Below are 18,997 nucleotides of genomic sequence, written 5' to 3'. Positions count from 1 at the left end.
AATATTTTGTTTCAAGATGCTCCACAGATTTTCGATGGGATTTAAATCTGGAGAACAGGCTGGCCATTGCATTATTTTCCCATGTCTGGCAAAAACTCTCTCCAAATATTCAGTCGCTATCCTTGCAGAATTAGACAGTGCATTATTATGCATGAATACCATCTTTTTCCTGAATGCCAAATTCTTCTTCTTGTGCCAGGGTTCCAAGTGTTACTTAATGAAGTCAATGTAGAGATCGGTGGTAATTTTCACTCCATCTGCAACTCTGAATTGTCCTACCAGCTCATTGTTAATGATTGCAGCCAAGAACATCACACCACCACCTCCTTGTTGACGCCTGATCCTTTGGGGACGTAGACCCTCATTATGGTACCATCCTCCCCTCCACCCATTGGGTCCATCAAGGGTCGCTCGACAGTCATCGGTGAACAAAACAGTTTGAAAATTCACCTTCATGTGTTCTCTTGCCCACTCCATCCTCTTTTTCTTGTGGATATCCTTCAATTGAGGGCGGACCTCTGGTTTTCCAAATTTTGCAATCGCAAACGAGTTGATTTGGGCACATCAGGAACGCCAGCTTTTTTAAAAACTTGTTTGTTAGTTTCAAGTGGCTTATGGCGAACTTCTCTCTTGATCTTGCTTATTGTTCGATGTGACAGATATTATTTCTTATGAATTTTACCTTTGTCAGAACGTCCGTTGCAAAGTTGAGGGTTAGTACAATATATTTTGATTGTGCAATGATCACAGTGTAATTCTTTGGCAATTTCTAAGGTGGAAATCTTATGATGGAGCCTTTGAACAATTTTAGACATCTCAGCTTGACTTAAAGCACCTTTACGTCCCATCTTGCATATAAAGTTGGCACGCTAAAAAAAACTGCAAGTCACCAAAATAGCTACGGTTTGTTTGCTATTGCACAGATCAGCTTAAAATTTTATATTTGCGCATGCATTAGTGTTGCCATATAACGTGTGAAGTTTCACAAATTTTCATTGAAAACTATCGGAGTTAGAACAAAAATATCGATTTGCATATAATTCTGGCACGGGGTGTACATAGACACAAAGTAAGAACTGCGCACCTGTATTGTATGAAGGATAGCGTACACAAAAATTCATGTCATCAAAATTGACATGTTTGTGTAATGATTCGGATTCTCTGAGATCCCACACAACAACTGCACCATCAACCTATAAAATAAATAAAAATGTGCTGATATTAGAATGAGTCTGGAATTATCAGTGAATGGATATGTGTCTTTTTAAGAAAATGGCAATGTCTAAATATTGCAAGGTAGGTGTTTTTTTTTTTTTTTTTTTTTTTACAAAGGCATCACCACATTATCAAGGCCCAGAGGCCACTCAAGGATAAGGGTTAAAGAGTGTACAGTAGAAGTTGGTCAATATAGTAATCATTAGTAATGAAAATTTGGTAAATTTAATAACTTATATGGAACGGCTCATCAAGAACTTATTTACCTTAGACTTGAACACAACCATATTGTAGTCAGCCGGAAAGCAGGAAAACGGAAGACAATTCCACAGGCGTGCAGATCTAAGAAAGAAGCTTTGTTCATGGAATCTATGTTTAGGTTTAGGCACAGATAAAGAGTGGGGGAAATTATTGATAGTGTTTACAGCTAGACGAGTGTTTCTTGTGAAAGTTTGGCGAGGGGGGACCATAGATTGAAGCTCAGTTGAACACTTTCCATGAAAATAACGATACATCAGAGACAAACTCGCAACATCTCTTCTGTCAGATAGAGGTTGTAAGGAGGAGAAAAGGACATCTCCTACGAGGCTACGAAGTCTATTTTGAACTCTATCAAGGCAGGACAAGTCCTTTCTAGCAGCTCCTGCCCAGATGTGGCAACAGTATTCCATCCTTGGACGTACCTGGCTCTTATATAGATAGAGAATAGCATCAGCAGTGAGATATCTACTGGATCGATAGAAAGATCCCACCATTTTTCCAGCGGCCTTGGCAACAGATTTGATATACGTGTTCCATTTAAGATCAGGAGTAATGGTCAAGCCCAGAAGCTTGTCAAAACTTGAGGCCTCCTGAAGACGAGAGCCATTCATTTCAATTGATGACAAATGTGGATTAAAATGTTGATGATGTAAAGAGAGAAGCTTGGTTTTAGATGCATTAAAAGTAACCAGCCACTCCTTTCCCCATTGTACTACATGCTCAAGATCAGAGGAGAGAGAATTGGAGAGTACTTGCTCGTTTACTGTTTTAGATGTGGTACCATAAATGGTAGTGTCGTCAGCATAAATGTCTACAAATGATGTAAGGATATGATTTGGAAGATCATTAATGTAGATCAGGAAAAGAGTTGGGCCCAGGATGGATCCCTGAGGGACACCGGCATTAATACTGAGAGCTTCTGATTTTTGCCCCTCAACTACTACTCTTATGAACCTATCAGAAAGAAATGATTTAATAATTGAGAAGACTTTTCCAGCTATACCATAGCTAGCGATCTTATGAAGTAAACCTTTATGCCATACCCTATCAAAGGCTTTAGATATGTCAAGAGCAATTGCCCTAGAAAGGTGTTTCATTATCAATGGGAGTATATTATTAGATTTCAGAAGAACATGTATTTACAATGCACACATTACAAAAGTATGGTGCACTAGAAGTGAAATAATCTAAAATAGAATAAAAAGTATGGTGCACTAGAAGTGAAATAATCTAAAATAGAATAAAACGTATGATGCACTATTAAAGAAAAGCATCTATCAATAGAAGTGAACCTTTATGTGAATTATAAGAGTCTCCTATAACAATTACCAAGAAAAATATCGTTAAAGAAGAAAAGAAAAGCAATGGTTTTTTATTTGTATTTTTAAAATTATTTGCACTACTGTTCTAATCATGAGTGTTATTCTCACAATGTTCTAGCCGATACTAGCACAAATAGAAAATAAATAGTTATTATCTGTCTGATATTCTTTAGAGGAATTTTTCTGTCAAACCCGGGAATATTGATGGATGGAGGGGTGTTTACTATGCTTTTATTCTGTAAGACATAACCAGATAAAAATATCTATTTGCAATCATATTCTAAGTATCATATTTATTACTATAGCAGAGAATCACTTAGAACTGACTTATATTTAGTACTGTATCCATTATGCCACATATCTATGTGGACAATTCTAGTATATATTATATATATATGAATATATAGTAGTAATAAATAGTTGATCTATAGTAACAAATAGTTAATCTATAGTGATAAATAGTTGATCTATAGTGATAAATAGTTGATCTATAGTGATAAATAATTAATCTATAGTGATATATAATTGATCTATAGTGTTAAATAGTTGATCATTAGTGATAAATAGTTGATCATTAGTGATGAATAGTTGATCTATAGTAATAGTTAATCTATAGTGATGAATAGTTGATCTATAGTGATAAATAGCTAATCTATAGTGATAAATAGTTGATCTATAGTGATAAATAGTTGATCTATAGTGATAAATAGTTGATCTATAGTGATAAATAGTTAATCTATAGTAATAAATAGTGGATCTATAGTGATAAATAGTTAATCTATAGTGATAAATAGCTAATCTATAGTAATAAATAGTTGATCTATAGTAATAAATAGTTGATCTATAGTAATAAATAGTTGATCTATAGTAATAAATAGTTGATCTATAGTAATAAATAGTTAATCTATAGTGATAAATAGTTGATCTATAGTAATAAATAGTTGATCTATAGTGATAAATAGTTAATCTATAGTGATAAATAGTTGATCTATAGTAATAAATAGTTAATCTATAGTAATAAATAGTTGATCTATAGTAATAAATAGTTGATCTATAGTAATAAATAGTTGATCTATAGTAATAAATAGTTGATCTATAGTAATAAATAGTTGATCTATAGTGATAAATAGTTGATCTATAGTGATAAATAGCTAATCTATAGTGATAAATAGTTGATCTATAGTGATAAATAGTTGATCTATAGTAATAAATAGTTGATCTATAGTAATAAATAGTTGATCTATAGTAATAAATAGTTAATCTATAGTGATAAATAGCTAATCTATAGTAATAAATAGTTAATCTATAGTAATAAATAGTTGATCTATAGTGATAAATAGTTAATCTATAGTGATAAATAGTTGATCTATAGTGATAAATAGTTGATCTATAGTGATAAATAGTTGATCTATAGTGATAAATAGTTGATCTAAAGTAATAAATAGTGGATCTATAGTGATAAATAGTTAATCTATAGTGATAAATAGCTAATCTATAGTAATAAATAGTTGATCTATAGTAATAAATAGTTGATCTATAGTAATAAATAGTTGATCTATAGTAATAAATAGTTGATCTATAGTAATAAATAGTTAATCTATAGTGATAAATAGCTAATCTATAGTAATAAATAGTTGATCTATAGTAATAAATAGTTGATCTATAGTAATAAATAGTTGATCTATAGTAATAAATAGTTAATCTATAGTAATAAATAGTTGATCTATAGTGATAAATAGTTGATCTATAGTAATAAATAGTTGATCTATAGTAAAAAATAGTTAATCTATAGTAATAAATAGTTGATCTATAGTAATAAATAGTTGATCTATAGTAATAAATAGTTGATCTATAGTGATAAATAGTTGATCTATAGTAATAAATAGTTGATCTATAGTAATAAATAGTTGATCTTTAGTAATAAATAGTTAATCTATAGTGATAAATAGCTAATCTATAGTGATAAATAGTTGATCTATAGTGTTAAATAGTTGATCTATAGTAATAAAAAGTTGATCTATAGTGATAAATATTTGAACTATAGTGATAAATAGTTAATCTATAGTGATAAATAGTTGATCTATAGTGATAAATAGTTAATCTATAGTGATAAATAGTTAATCTATAGTGATAAATAGTTAATCTATAGTGATAAATAGTTGATCTATAGTAATAAATAGTTGATCTATAGTGATAAATAGTTGATCTATAGTGATAAATAGTTAATCTTGAGTGATAAATAGTTGATCTATAGTGATAAATAGTTAATCTATAGTGATAAATAGCTAATCTATAGTAATAAATAGTTGATCTATAGTGATAAATAGCTAATCTATAGTAATAAATAGTTAATCTATAGTGATAAATAGTTGATCTATAGTGATAAATAGTTGATCTATAGTAATAAATAGTTGATCTATAGTAATAAATAGTTGATCTTTAGTAATAAATAGTTAATCTATAGTGATAAATAGCTAATCTATAGTGATAAATAGTTGATCTATAGTGATAAATAGTTGATCTATAGTAATAAATAGTTGATCTATAGTAATAAATAGTTGATCTATAGTAATAAATAGTTGATCTATAGTAATAAATAGTTGATCTATAGTGATAAATAGTTAATCTATAGTGATAAATAGCTAATCTATAGTGATAAATAGTTGATCTATAGTGATAAATAGTTGATCTATAGTAATAAATAGTTGATCTATAGTAATAAATAGTTGATCTATAGTAATAAATAGTTAATCTATAGTGATAAATAGCTAATCTATAGTAATAAATAGTTAATCTATAGTGATAAATAGTTGATCTATAGTAATAAATAGTTGATCTATAGTAATAAATAGTTGATCTTTAGTAATAAATAGTTAATCTATAGTGATAAATAGCTAATCTATAGTGATAAATAGTTGATCTATAGTGTTAAATAGTTGATCTATAGTAATAAAAAGTTGATCTATAGTGATAAATATTTGAACTATAGTGATAAATAGTTAATCTATAGTGATAAATAGTTAATCTATAGTGATAAATAGTTAATCTATAGTGATAAATAGTTAATCTATAGTGATAAATAGTTGATCTATAGTAATAAATAGTTGATCTATAGTGATAAATAGTTGATCTATAGTGATAAATAGTTAATCTTGAGTGATAAATAGTTGATCTATAGTGATAAATAGTTAATCTATAGTGATAAATAGCTAATCTATAGTAATAAATAGTTGATCTATAGTGATAAATAGCTAATCTATAGTAATAAATAGTTAATCTATAGTGATAAATAGTTGATCTATAGTAATAAATAGTTAATCTATAGTGATAAATAGTTGATCTATAGTAATAAATAGTTGATCTATAGTAATAAATAGTTGATCTTTAGTAATAAATAGTTAATCTATAGTGATAAATAGCTAATCTATAGTGATAAATAGTTGATCTATAGTGATAAATAGTTGATCTATAGTAATAAATAGTTGATCTATAGTGATAAATAGTTGATCTATAGTGATAAATAGTTAATCTATAGTGATAAATTGTTGATCTATAGTGATAAATAGTTAATCTATAGTGATAAATAGTTAATCTATAGTGATAAATAGTTAATCTATAGTGATAAATAGTTGATCTATAGTAATAAATAGTTGATCTATAGTGATAAATAGTTGATCTATAGTGATAAATAGTTAATCTTGAGTGATAAATAGTTGATCTATAGTGATAAATAGTTAATCTATAGTGATAAATAGTTGATCTATAGTGATAAATAGTTGATCTATAGTAATAAATAGTGGATCTATAGTAATAAACAGTTAATCTATAGTGATAAATAGTTGATCTATAGTGATAAATAGTTAATCTATAGTGATAAATAGTTGATCTATAGTGATAAATAGTTGATCTATAGTGATAAATAGTTGATCTATAGTGATAAATAGTTGATCTATAGTGATAAATAGTTGATCTATAGTGATAAATAGTTAATCTATAGTGATAAATAGTTGATCTATAGTAATAAATAGTTGATCTATAGTGATAAATAGTTGATCTATAGTGATAAATAGTTAATCTATAGTGATAAATAGTTGATCTATAGTGATAAATAGTTGATCTATAGTGATAAATAGTTGATCTATAGTAATAAATAGTTAATCTATAGTGATAAATAGTTAATCTATAGTGATAAATAGTTTATCTATAGTGATAAATAGGTGATCTATAGTAATAAATAGTTGATCTATAGTAATAAATAGTTAATCTATAGTGAGAAATAGTTGATCTATAGTGATAAATAGGTGATCTATAGTAATAAATAGTTGATCTATAGTGATAAATAGTTGATCTATAGTGATAAATAGTTGATCTATAGTGATAAATAGGTGATCTATAGTAATAAATAGTTGATCTATAGTGATAAATAGTTGATCTATAGTGATAAATAGTTAATCTATAGTAATAAATAGTAAGACTGCACATCTAAAAGAAATACGTTTAAAGCTCCAATAATATATATATATATATATATATATATATATATATATATATATATATATATATATATATATTTATTCATGATTTCTGCTCAGTCAAACACTCTTGATTATTTACTGTATCCACCTGAATTTGGCATTTAATAGTTATTAAATTCTTTCATTTCCATGGAAACTGTCTGGTGGCCCTGAGGTAAAAGCTTAGCAAATGGAGCAAAAGGTGGTTTTGTGACTGGGTTTGAATCTTATGACTGACAGGAATTGTAACACTCTACACTGATGATTGCATAAGCATGAAACACTAGTATTTGTAGGTATAATGAATAATTATTGTTTAATTATATGCATCTACATTTCTTCATGATGGACTTATTGATTATTTACCTAGATTATATAACTGACTGTCTGGATATCCATTACACTTTTTTTTTCTTTGGAAACTACTGGTTTGATCTGGCTGAAGTTTTGTATGGACCTTTGTTATGATAAGCTAACTAAGATAACTATAATTAACTAAGTTTTATGGCATCTGCTCGATTAGGGTCATAAAAAGATCTTGTAGAAATTGCTATTCTGTATAGTTTGAATAGTCATCATATGAAGAAAAAACCTCATAAGAGTTGCTCTGTAGCAGAAGTAGCAATAACTAAAATGAGGGGAAAAAGAGCTTACCTCGGGTACGTCTGTTGTGTCACCGGTTGGGGGGAAAAGAGAATTCCAAGATGGCGTCCGGGGGTTTTCATTAGCGTTTACCCCATGCAACTCTCGGAAAATCACGTTTCTTTCTCATGTGATTATGCAAATGGATAATTCCTGGCCACTATAAAAGTAGGAGGCTAGAGACGAGTCGGCAGTGTCCTGCAAATTGTGTGTGTGGGTGTTTCTGGCGATTGGAGTGTGTCTTCTTTTACCATGGTTATCACGGACAGGAATTCCCTCTCTTCTGGAGGTGGGCGATATTGACTATTTTGAAGTTGTACTGTTGCTGACAGAACACTTATTTTTTTTTTGCCTACTACATTTTTGTTTCATGTTCTCAGCCAGAAGAAATCGATACCAATGTGTATCAATGCTACATGTCTGCATCAGCAACAATCTTCAGATTAATTTCTTTATTTTTTTATAAAATGTACTTCCGATTCTGAGGCACATACATTTCTCGCTAGTTGTTATAAAAACATTACTCACTGCATGGTATTTTATCTATGCAACATTTTCAAATCATTACAATTAAAATAAAATCTTATAAATAAATACTGAAAAAATGCATTTCTTAAAATGAGTTCAGAAAATAGAAAGTTAAAATACTTACACAACCAGCCAACACGAGTTGAGATTTAAGTGAGCCAAAACAAGAGCTAATTGTTGATTCAGAATACAAAATCCTAAAAATTTGAAAGACAAAAAAAAATATTTAAACAAAAAACGAAAAGGTGAAGAAAAGAAAGTAACACAACTCTTTTAACTCTTCACTCACATCAACAAGATTTTCTGAGAACTTGTCAAGATTTCTGTGTAAATAATGTAGCTTGATCCGCATTCTACTGTAGCATTATCGTGGCCAAGCTTGTCTATGTGGGATCTTCATTTAATTCACTGTTGTGACTTTACCTGCACAGTTTTTTTTGTAGGACCACAAAGACTCATTCACACAGATCAGTCCCTCATCTATAGTCCTGATTCCACATTGTGATTAGACACCCAAAACATTTTGAGTTTGGAGTTGCTACATCCGGAGAAGGAGTTTGGACTAGCATATGTTAGCATAATCAATAATCTATCTGTTAGGTTACAGAATTGTCTTCATTTGAATCTACTGCTTAAAATAGAACACTGAATAAGAATTAAGACTTCTGTCTTATTTTTTATAACATTTAATTTATTCTTTAAAAATCTATCTTATTTCTCTTGCTTAGCTAGCTAGATGCTGGATGGAGGACTTTATTAGAGTGATTCAACATGAATTTCTAGCAGCTCAGTAAATATAGGCACAGATGTTTTTGTTTTTTGTACTGAAGTGAAATAATCTAAGGCCTGGGAGCCAATTGAAGATAGGAGTTAAAATTATTCTTGGTTGAATGATGATTGCTGTCACAAAAGAATAAAAATAGTGGGTGGAATAAGAAGAAGATTACTTAAGAGAACTTGATTTTCCAAGAGGACACCTCAACAAGTATTTGAAGACAACCATGCAGTAGCCAGTTGAAAAGTAAAATTGTGGTGTCTTGTCCCATAGATGAGATGTTCCAGGAAAAAAACTATTCATCAAAGTTCCGTTTGGATTTTGGTACAGAGAGAGAGAGAGAGAGGGGGGAGGAAAAGTGCTGTGGTTGTAGCCAAACCAGTTCTTGCTGTGAATATTTTACAGCAGGTGGCAAAGTTTGAAACTTAGCTAAGCACATATCATGAACATAACAATACATAAGGCTAGCAACATTTTTTCAGTGTGAAAGAGGGTGTAGGGACAAAAGAATATCATCCCGCTTACAGTGTGCAACTGGCCAAAGACGAGAAGAAATATTTAGATATTTCAAGTGTTGCTTGGTTTTCTTATTGAAGCATTTTATATTGACAAAGCAGAAGTAGCAATTATGCAGATGGTTTGTTTGTTTTTCTTTGGAAATCATTTCGTTTTTTAAGGCAAGATTGTCGTAGGCTGGATGCCCTTCTTAACAAGTACACCGTAGGGTGATAAGGACCATACCAAACTTAAAGAGTGCTTCACTTGTCTTTGAGTTTTTAAAAAAATTTGGTTTTCAATAAAAAAGGAGAATTATTCATTGGTTCTATGCTCTGCCAATCACCACAGAATCCAATTTCTATTGAGAATATACCAAGAGGGAATTCCAATTGGGTGGAAACAGGAATATGCAACCAGTTTACTTGCACCAAGTACACTTTTGAGTTGCTGCTAATTTCGTCCCAATTAATTGATGTTTAGTAATATGAAGCAGTGATCACCCCCCCCCCATTTTACAAAATTAAATCAACCATTTCTGTGGTACGACTGACTCTCTGTTTAAAGGTTACAGGGGATGGATGTCTGATCAGTGAAAGATCAGGTTTAATAATACAATGAGCTTCTTTTTTACAATGATGATGATTTCCTTCAAACCATTGGCATACTAAATTTGAGCTTAGCATTCTTCCTATGAGACCGTGATCTCAAGGTTTTTACACTCATTGTGAGGCGAGAATTAGCGTTTGCCCTGATCTCCAAGTGGCACTATATATTTGATGTTGTAGTTAGGATATTTAAATTGCTTAACACTAATGTATAAATAGTTGAATTTATTTAATAAAGATATTTCATATTTCTGTGCAAGGGATTAAGATATTTTTATAAAAATAAAAAGAATAGAAAAATAATATAAAAGTATTTTTTGCATTTAAAAACTAAATTAAAAAGATACCATTCTCATTAAATTATAATCTCAAGATTAATAAAATTATTAGACAAATTCTTGTGTGTGTGTTTTTTCTTGCCACTAGCATATCTTACACATTTTTATCATTTTTAATGAAATAAAATGAATGAAAAATCATTTAAAAGAATAATTTAATTACAAAATTAAATTGACCAGAATGGATTTCAGTTAATTTTTTCATAAACAGGTCGGCCATTTTAGTCTTTGTCATTGTTCTGAAGGAGACAACTCTCTTTTACTAAGAGATTCGTTCATTTTTTCATCCATTACATTGAGGGGGGGGGGTGTAATGACACTAAACATTTCTAGAATCCTTATTTAATTTTTTTTATCAAAATCCATTATATGATTGTAATTCTAGAAAATGTCTTAAATTTAAGGTGTCGTAAGAAGAAACTGAAATTCAGAGAATCTTGGATTATTGGTGTTTAATGTCTATGGATTAAATTCAATACAAATCTGTAATATTTGAATTTTCAAATGAGATGTTGTGCCCATATTATGTCCACTCAAAACTCTTTAAAAATACTCGAAAAAATCTTAAATTTGGGTTTTTTATTAATTGATGTCTAATACATATTGTCAAAATTTCACAAAAATGGGACATTTTATCTGAATTTTCACAAAGGATTTCCATCTCCTTTTTATCACCTTTGCAGAAAATCAAATATAGCTCATATTTTGACATCTTATGGCTAGCAATTGTGTTTTAAAATTCATGATGATTGGTTTAGGAGTGAATCCTGTACATATAAGTATATAAATATACACTTATCGATGCTTATTAAGAAAGAGGCAACAGATCAATTTCTTTTTAAATATGTCATTTTAATCAAAAACAATATCACTTACTTGATTGTCATGTTTAAAATAGTAATACATCCAAAAATTATGAAAATTTATTCAGTAGAACAATTGCTATTATGTTTTTAGTAAAAAAAAAAAAATCTATTGCTATAGGCTACACATGTTGAACACCATTACGATGTAATCTAAAATGTGCTTTCTGAGTTATGTCCTCTGTTTCTGCCTTCTTCATCGTCTATTTTAAAACATCTACGAAAAATGCAATCTTCCCCAATGTTCTGTAAAAATTAATTTTCGCTATAAATAACTTTCTACTCAATGAATTTTCGTAATTTTGGATATATTACTAAAATAAATAAAAAATAATATTGTTTTTTTTTTTAAAATAACATATTTAAAAAAATCGATCTGTCGCCTCACTTTCTCAACAAGCATACACATACGTAACTTTATATAAACACTAAAACGTTCTCTTGTAAATTCACTTTTTACCAAATATATAAACATTAGCAGGCTGCCTGGCATGGCCTGGTCATTAAAATACTGATTATTAATTTGTACCCAATATATAGTAGTGATTTCAAAAGTTAAAAAACAAAAATATGTCTTGGGTGCCAACAGCTAGAATCCAAATCAAAACATACAGCTCTTCAAACTTATTCGTTACCATGTGACCTAAATCTATATGCATGCAAAAACTGAAAAGAACAACATCGTTAAAGATATAGATGTATATTTGTGCATGCATACAAATAATATGTCTAGTCGACTTATGCCTGCCGAGTTACAATTTTTTTCAATTTTGACCTCTCAGCAGATATATTTACTGGCTAAAAACGAAATCAGATTTATTCCACAGGTCCAAATCTCTTATATACTAAGTTTTGAGTCTGTAGACCAAAAATTGATAGAGGAGTTTGGTAGAGACTGTTCCTCAGACAGACAAATAAGATCACTTATCGTCAAGGATGTAAGTTCCATTATAGATAACTTAATATATATATATTAATATATACTTAATATATCACTATTATTATTACTTACTATTAATAAGCAATTAATACACACATATATACATACATATATATATATATATATACTTGATTTTATAAAGATATATATTATTATGAATTCATAAAAGAATAACGTTGTTAAAGATATAGATGTATATTTGTGCATGCATACAAATAATTCGTTATAATAATTCGTAATAATAATACGTTATAAATAATATTATAATAATTCATAATTTTATAAAGATATATATTATTATGAATTCATTTATTTAAAAATTTTAAAAAGAGAAACATTATTTAAATTAGAAACAAGATGGATTAAATAATTTGAAGAATTGATAAAAGGAAAAGTTTTTTATTTACTTATAAGGTCTTGATGGTGTCCGAAGATCCCATAATGCAACATAGCTGCCTAAAAAAGATAGTTCTGATCTCTTTTTTTCCTTCTGAAATGAAAACGATTATGAAAATAATAATTTAAGGAAAACAGCAAAACATTGATATCCTTTGTTTACAGAGGTAATTATTTCACCTTGTTTAATATTACAAATAAAATTATTCAAAAAAGGTTAAAGAGAAAGAAGACACTTTTACCATGGATAAAAGAATATGAATGTTGGCTCCAGAATTAGTAGAGTGATCTCCCTTAAAATATATCCAAGTTATCTTCCTTCAATAATACTGGCCAATGAGAGAATGCACTCCACTCCTGAAATCCCAAATCTTATTTTGCTAGGAGCAAAGTGTAGTATCTGTTCTCATACTGCACTTCATCTTTCCTGTTCTTGGTCTCAGAAATACTTCTTGACTGAGGTAATTTTAAATTTTTGCCCCAATTCAGGGTACTCCTTTTTAAGGATCTGGATTTTCTTTACATAAAAAACCCCAACTTTGTCTAATTCTGCATTCACGTGAAGAAAAGTAAATAGGGACACTAAGTAGTGAGTCATTGCAGAGTTCAGTACCCTTGCTTTTTTATACTAATGAGTCACCACTTATCAAGGCAAAAAAGCCACTTGGAGATAAAGGTTAATGAGATGGATGAATTGTCAGTTGAATGATGAAGAATATAATTAGAAGATTGAATATGTTAAATCAAATAAATAGAATTAGTCTATAACAAGCATTAGTTAGTTGGATTTGAAGATGACCATGTTGTAGTCATCAGGAAAGCAGTTGCATAGTAATGTATTCAATTCTGTTCATATTTTTATGTTAGATATATGGAAGAAGAAAGCAAACTTCTGGGCATAATAATTTCAACTGGACCTTTGAATGACTACATCCAGACTCTTAGGAAGTTGCAGGGCAAGCAGAGAGCTTCCAGGCACCCACAAAGACAGATGTAAACCCTCTCTCCTGCCCTTGTCGGCTAGATACTAAGTAAGGTAATCTTCACTTGAAGATATACAGCTCCGAGAAGACTTTTGGCAGCCAACCTTTATTACTTTTCTTTTCCTTTTATTACTGTTTTGATACCTAGCAACCTACACTAAAGAGTGTAGATCACATAAATAAGTATATGTAATTTGTTATTTAAAGAAGGGCCATGTTTACTTTCATTTGGTGATTCTTTTGTCAGAGATTATTATAGGGGTTGTCGTACAGCTTATGTCAAGGTTAGTTCCTATAATTGCACTATTTGTAGAGCTACAATAGGCAGAGGTTGGGACATCTCCTCTTCGCACTCCAAAGTTACCTTAATATAATGAACTCACTCTGGAACGATCTTCCAGCTAGTAATTACACAACACTTTTGTAGCAGACATAATGAGACTGAACCTAAATCTAGATCGAACAGTGGCAGTGACCTCGACTTGCCTTATGCCCATAATAAAAGATTCATCTTTGCTTGGTATGTAGTTTGAAAAGTAAGGAACTATAGAAATCATTGAGGATTGAACGGATGACCTAGGAACAACAGAACAACTAGTCAATTGCACTTCATTTAGCAAATCCATCTCAATAAGAAAGAAGTGAACCCATGAATTATTTGCATTTACATTGGTTAAAAAAAATAAACTGAGATTTAATGTTTGAACTTTGCTGACATGGGACTGGAAGTGAAGAAAGAAGCAGAAAATAGAGAAGTAAGAGAAAATGTCTGTCCATTATTGTGAGTTGCATTATTTTATTAACTATGGCAATAAGTCCATTATTATTTTCATATTTATCCAGTGCAATAAGGCTTTAACGGTCCCATTGAAGTCAGAGTTTACGCGGTGTTCTGATTGAATTTCCACACTCTTTCAAAATAAATTATTTTATAATAAATAATTAGCAGCAGCCAATTAATTAAAAGATGTAATGTGCAAGATTATTATAAAAAATTGTTAAAAGATTAAGTACTTACATTTTTATTGTCTGGTGGGTTGTGGACAGTAAGTATATAATCTGCATGTAATGAATTTGCAAAACAGCAGCAATCAATTGTATAATCTGTTGAAAAATATATGTAAATATTAAATTGAAACAAAGAGATTTTAAATTGCAAATGGCATTTTATTACAGATGTGCAACAACATATTTTAGAGAAATTTCATAACAGTATCGCCTCAGAATTTTTCTTTTTACTATAGAGTCATCATTTATCAAAACCAAAGGCCACTCGCAGATAAGGGTCAATGAGTTTTGTTCAGTGGACAATAACATAATGATGATTGGTAATCATGGTTCAAATTAGGCAGAATTTGATTATTTAAGAGGACTGCTCAACAAGAATTTGTTTACATTAGACTTGAAAATGGCTATGTCGTAGTCAGCTGGGAAGCAGTCCTGCAGTAGTGTGTTCCAAAGAGGCCAAAGGTGACCCCAGAAAACAGAAGTTGAAGAAATCATGTGACATCAAGGTAGTGATAATGTGTTTGCTTCCCGTTTCAAGCAAAGAATATGTGTAAAAAAGCGTTGTTCATAATGAAGGTGTGAATGCAGAATGGAGCTGCATATGACAAGCTTCTATTAAGCTGTCTATTAATACATCTTTCACAAGTATGTATGTAAATAACCTGTCTTTCTTGTTTCTCTGGGTCGATTCTCTTCTGATTAATAAACCTTCTTAAAAACTAAGCATCATTCACAAAGGATCAAGAGCCTGGGTTCTCGATGACAACATGGTTTTATAATAGTTTATACATGCCATGGACAGCGAAAACTAGTAGAAATAGATTGAAAGAGTAAGAAGTTACCTTGAAAGGGAGAACAGGATGATAATGTGAAAAAACTCTTGCTGATTAGCATTCGTGAATTTATTCTCTGCTTCCTTTGTTCCAGCTTGTTTGACTCATTGGTCTAGTGGTCTCCATCAATTTGCTGTTTTGATAACTTACTAAAATTCAGTTTCCTATTCTAGTAGCTTCTTCCCAAGAACCGCAGATTTGTGAGACTCTATTCCTGCTGACAATTTTCCTCCTGCCTACAGTCTTGGTTTTTTTTCAAGGTCAATAGGTGTTGCCTGTCTTTGCAATAATTAACTAAACATCAGCATCATAGTGATTGCATCATCTACAAAGGATCAAGAGCTTGGGTTCCCGATGACAACACGGTTTTATAATAGTTTATACATGCCATGGACAGCGAAAACTAGTAGAAATAGATTGAAAGGGTAAGAAGTTACCTTGAAAGAGAGGACAGGGTGACAGTGTGAAAAAACTCTTGCTGAATGGCATTCGTGAGGACTTTTCAGGAGTCAGATTGTGGGAAGAAGTGGAGAAATCTTCTTCCAACAATATTGATATCATCTAAAACAGAACAGAGAAAGGTTCATAGACACACCAGAATGGATCAATGTGAATACTGCCTACAATATAATAGTAATAGGAACATACATTACTTGGGAAAACTGGATTATAAGAAATTAAATTGTTATTCATATCATATATGAGCTGTTGAATCTCTGTCCGATTTGAGAGTTCTTGAAAAAGTGCAGAAATACTGGTTACTAGTTTTCAGAATCGTCTAATTTCTTCTACCGTTCCCTTTGTTGACTCATTGGTTAGTTGTCTCCATCAATTCGCTGTTCTGATACCTCATTGAAATACAGCTGTCTAATCTAGTCGAGCTGTCTATTCTAGTAGCATTCCTTCTAAGAACAGCAAGCCTGTGGAACCCTCTTCCTGTTGACGGTTTTTCTCCTACCTTGGCCTTTTCAAGATTATAGGCAATAGACCTCTCCTGTCTTTGCAATAATTTTGTTTTTATTAGCTCCATATATCAAGCTAAAATTGTTACTTTATTCGAGAAAGGAGATTGCAATAACTACCGTGGTATATCTTTACTCAGTGTCACCGGCAAAGTCTTTGCCAGAGTGCTCCTTCCAAGGCTCCAGCAGATTGCAAACCGCATTTATCCAGAATCGCAATGCTGCTTCCGCAGCAGGCACTCAATCATGGACATGATATTTTCAGTGCGTCAAATCCAGGAAAAATGCAGAGAACAATGTAAACCTCTCCATATCGCATTTGTGGGCCTCACATAAGCTCATGGTCAGTAGAGATGCTCTGTTTGCCATCCTACAAAAGTTGGGCTGTCCACCAACTCTTCTTAGCTTGATAAGATCGCTCCATGACAACATGACAGCCGCAGTCTTCTTCGAGGGTGACATGTCTGACAACTTCCCCGTGTGCAGTGGAGTCAAGCAAGGTTGGGTGTTGGCTCCCACACTTTTTGGCATCTTCTTCTCAGTTCTTCTGCACCACGCTTTTGAAAATCACGAGGACGAACACAGTGTGTTCCTTCATACTCGCTCTGACAGAGAACATTTTTAACTTGACTCGCCTACACGCCAAAACCAAGATTCGAAGAGTCCTAATACTTGAGCTGCTGTTTGCAGACAATGCTGCATTGGTCTTGCACTCCGCAAGTGAGCTCCAGCGGCTGCTTGACAAATTGAGCACTGCTTGTGCGGAGTTCGCACTGGTAATCAGTGTGAAGAAGACAGTCACGATGCACCAAGGTGACGCATCATCAATCACCATCAATGGCCACGAACTAGAGACTGTCAAGAACTTTGTGTATCTTGGATCCAACATCAACAAGAGAGTATCCATTGAACAGGAGCTACAAACGTGCATAGGTAGAGCAGCGTCTACTTTCAACCAACTATGTGAAAGAGCATGGTTCAATAAATACCTCACTTCTCGCACAAAATGCCGCATCTACGAATGCTGTGTTCTGAGTACCCTAGTGTATGGAGCAGAGACTTGGATCACATATGCTCGTCACGAGAAAAGACTGAACGTCTACCATCTACGATGCTTGCGACATATCATGGGCATCAATTGGTGGGATAGAATCACCAACGAAGAGGTGCTAAGACGTGCTGGCAGCCGCTCCTTGTTCAAGACACTCAAGATCCGATGATCGAGTTGGCTTGGACACCTGCGCAGAATGCCTGATGGCCGTCTTTCTAAGGATATCCTCTACAGCGAACTGGCAAATGGAACAAGAAGCCGCGGTCGCCCGGTGCTGCGCTTTAAAAACATGGCCAAACGGGATCTGATCGCTCTTGGCATCGATGTGAATGTGTAGGATGAGCTAGCCGAAGATAGACCAGCATGGAGGCGTGCCTTGAGTAAGGGTAGCGAAGGACTTTGGTTTGAGAGGCTGGCGCAGAGAAGACAAAACTAGTGACTACGTTTACTTTCGTAGATTGCTTGCCATTATTATTATTTATTATTATATCAAGCTGATTCACACCTTGTCTGGAGCAAAAAACAAAGTAAAAAAAAAAAAAATTAGTTTGGATATAAAATAAGTTGATAAGCATGAAAACAAACTATTTAAAACTATTGACACCAAAACATGTTTAATGTGTTCATAAGTTCTTATATTTCGATTTGTATGGTCAAATCTTTATCATGGCAAAAAGTCTTTATTCATTTGACATGGATAATTTATACAGAGAAATGAGTATGAAAATAAATTACGCCAATATTTTTAACTCATTTGTTTTCATGCTTATCAACCCATTCCATATACTAAACATAAGTTGGATAAAATATGATTTAATAGTGCTGCTAAACCACACAATTTTCAGAGGCAATTATTTGTTCATTATAAGAAGATAAAACCTAATTCCAATACAAATAAAAAAGTCTTTTTTAATCATAAAATTTCAAAGTTTTTGATATACTTATACAAAACAATCACATAACATTGACCATTTGTGTCTACTCTTCAGTTATTAATAGAAAATTCGGGAAAATCTGTTTAATTGTGATAAATATGCAACTCCAAATAAAATTCTTAAAAAATTACAGATAAGAGAAAATAACATTTTTTTTTGTATTTTTTCATGGAAATTGCTCCAGACAAAGCATGAAACCACTTGATATAAAAGCTAAAAAAAAAAACAAGAGATAACTAATGCAAAGACAAGATATGTCTATTGATCTTAATCTTAAAAAAACAAGGCTGTAGTTAGGAGATAAGCAGTCAGAAGGAAGAGAATTCCA

At 31.5% G+C, this 18,997-nt stretch overlaps 1 protein-coding gene across 6 annotated transcripts in view; it reads right to left on the bottom strand.

Moving 5' to 3' along the window:
* LOC145284539 (cytoplasmic dynein 2 intermediate chain 1-like) overlaps positions 1-18,997 on the bottom strand; it is a 149,383-nt gene that overhangs the window by 44,510 nt on the left and 85,876 nt on the right. For all 6 annotated transcript variants that reach the window (XM_080133437.1, XM_080133440.1, XM_080133438.1 and 3 more), the window contains 5 exons: positions 16,159-16,282; positions 14,899-14,984; positions 12,909-12,991; positions 8,607-8,679; positions 1,085-1,193 (listed from right to left, as the gene is read on the bottom strand). In XM_080133437.1, the coding sequence (XP_079989563.1) occupies positions 1,085-1,193; positions 8,607-8,679; positions 12,909-12,991; positions 14,899-14,984; positions 16,159-16,282 (475 nt within the window). The remainder of the gene's footprint in view (positions 1-1,084; positions 1,194-8,606; positions 8,680-12,908; positions 12,992-14,898; positions 14,985-16,158; positions 16,283-18,997) is intronic.

The sequence above is a fragment of the Euprymna scolopes genome, chromosome 9 (assembly GCF_053919585.1).
Source record: "Euprymna scolopes isolate OS-2025 chromosome 9, ASM5391958v1, whole genome shotgun sequence".
In the NCBI taxonomy this organism is placed as follows: domain Eukaryota; kingdom Metazoa; phylum Mollusca; class Cephalopoda; order Sepiida; family Sepiolidae; genus Euprymna; species Euprymna scolopes.
Note: the sequence above shows the minus strand (reverse complement) of the source record. Positions and strands in the feature narration are given on the sequence as shown.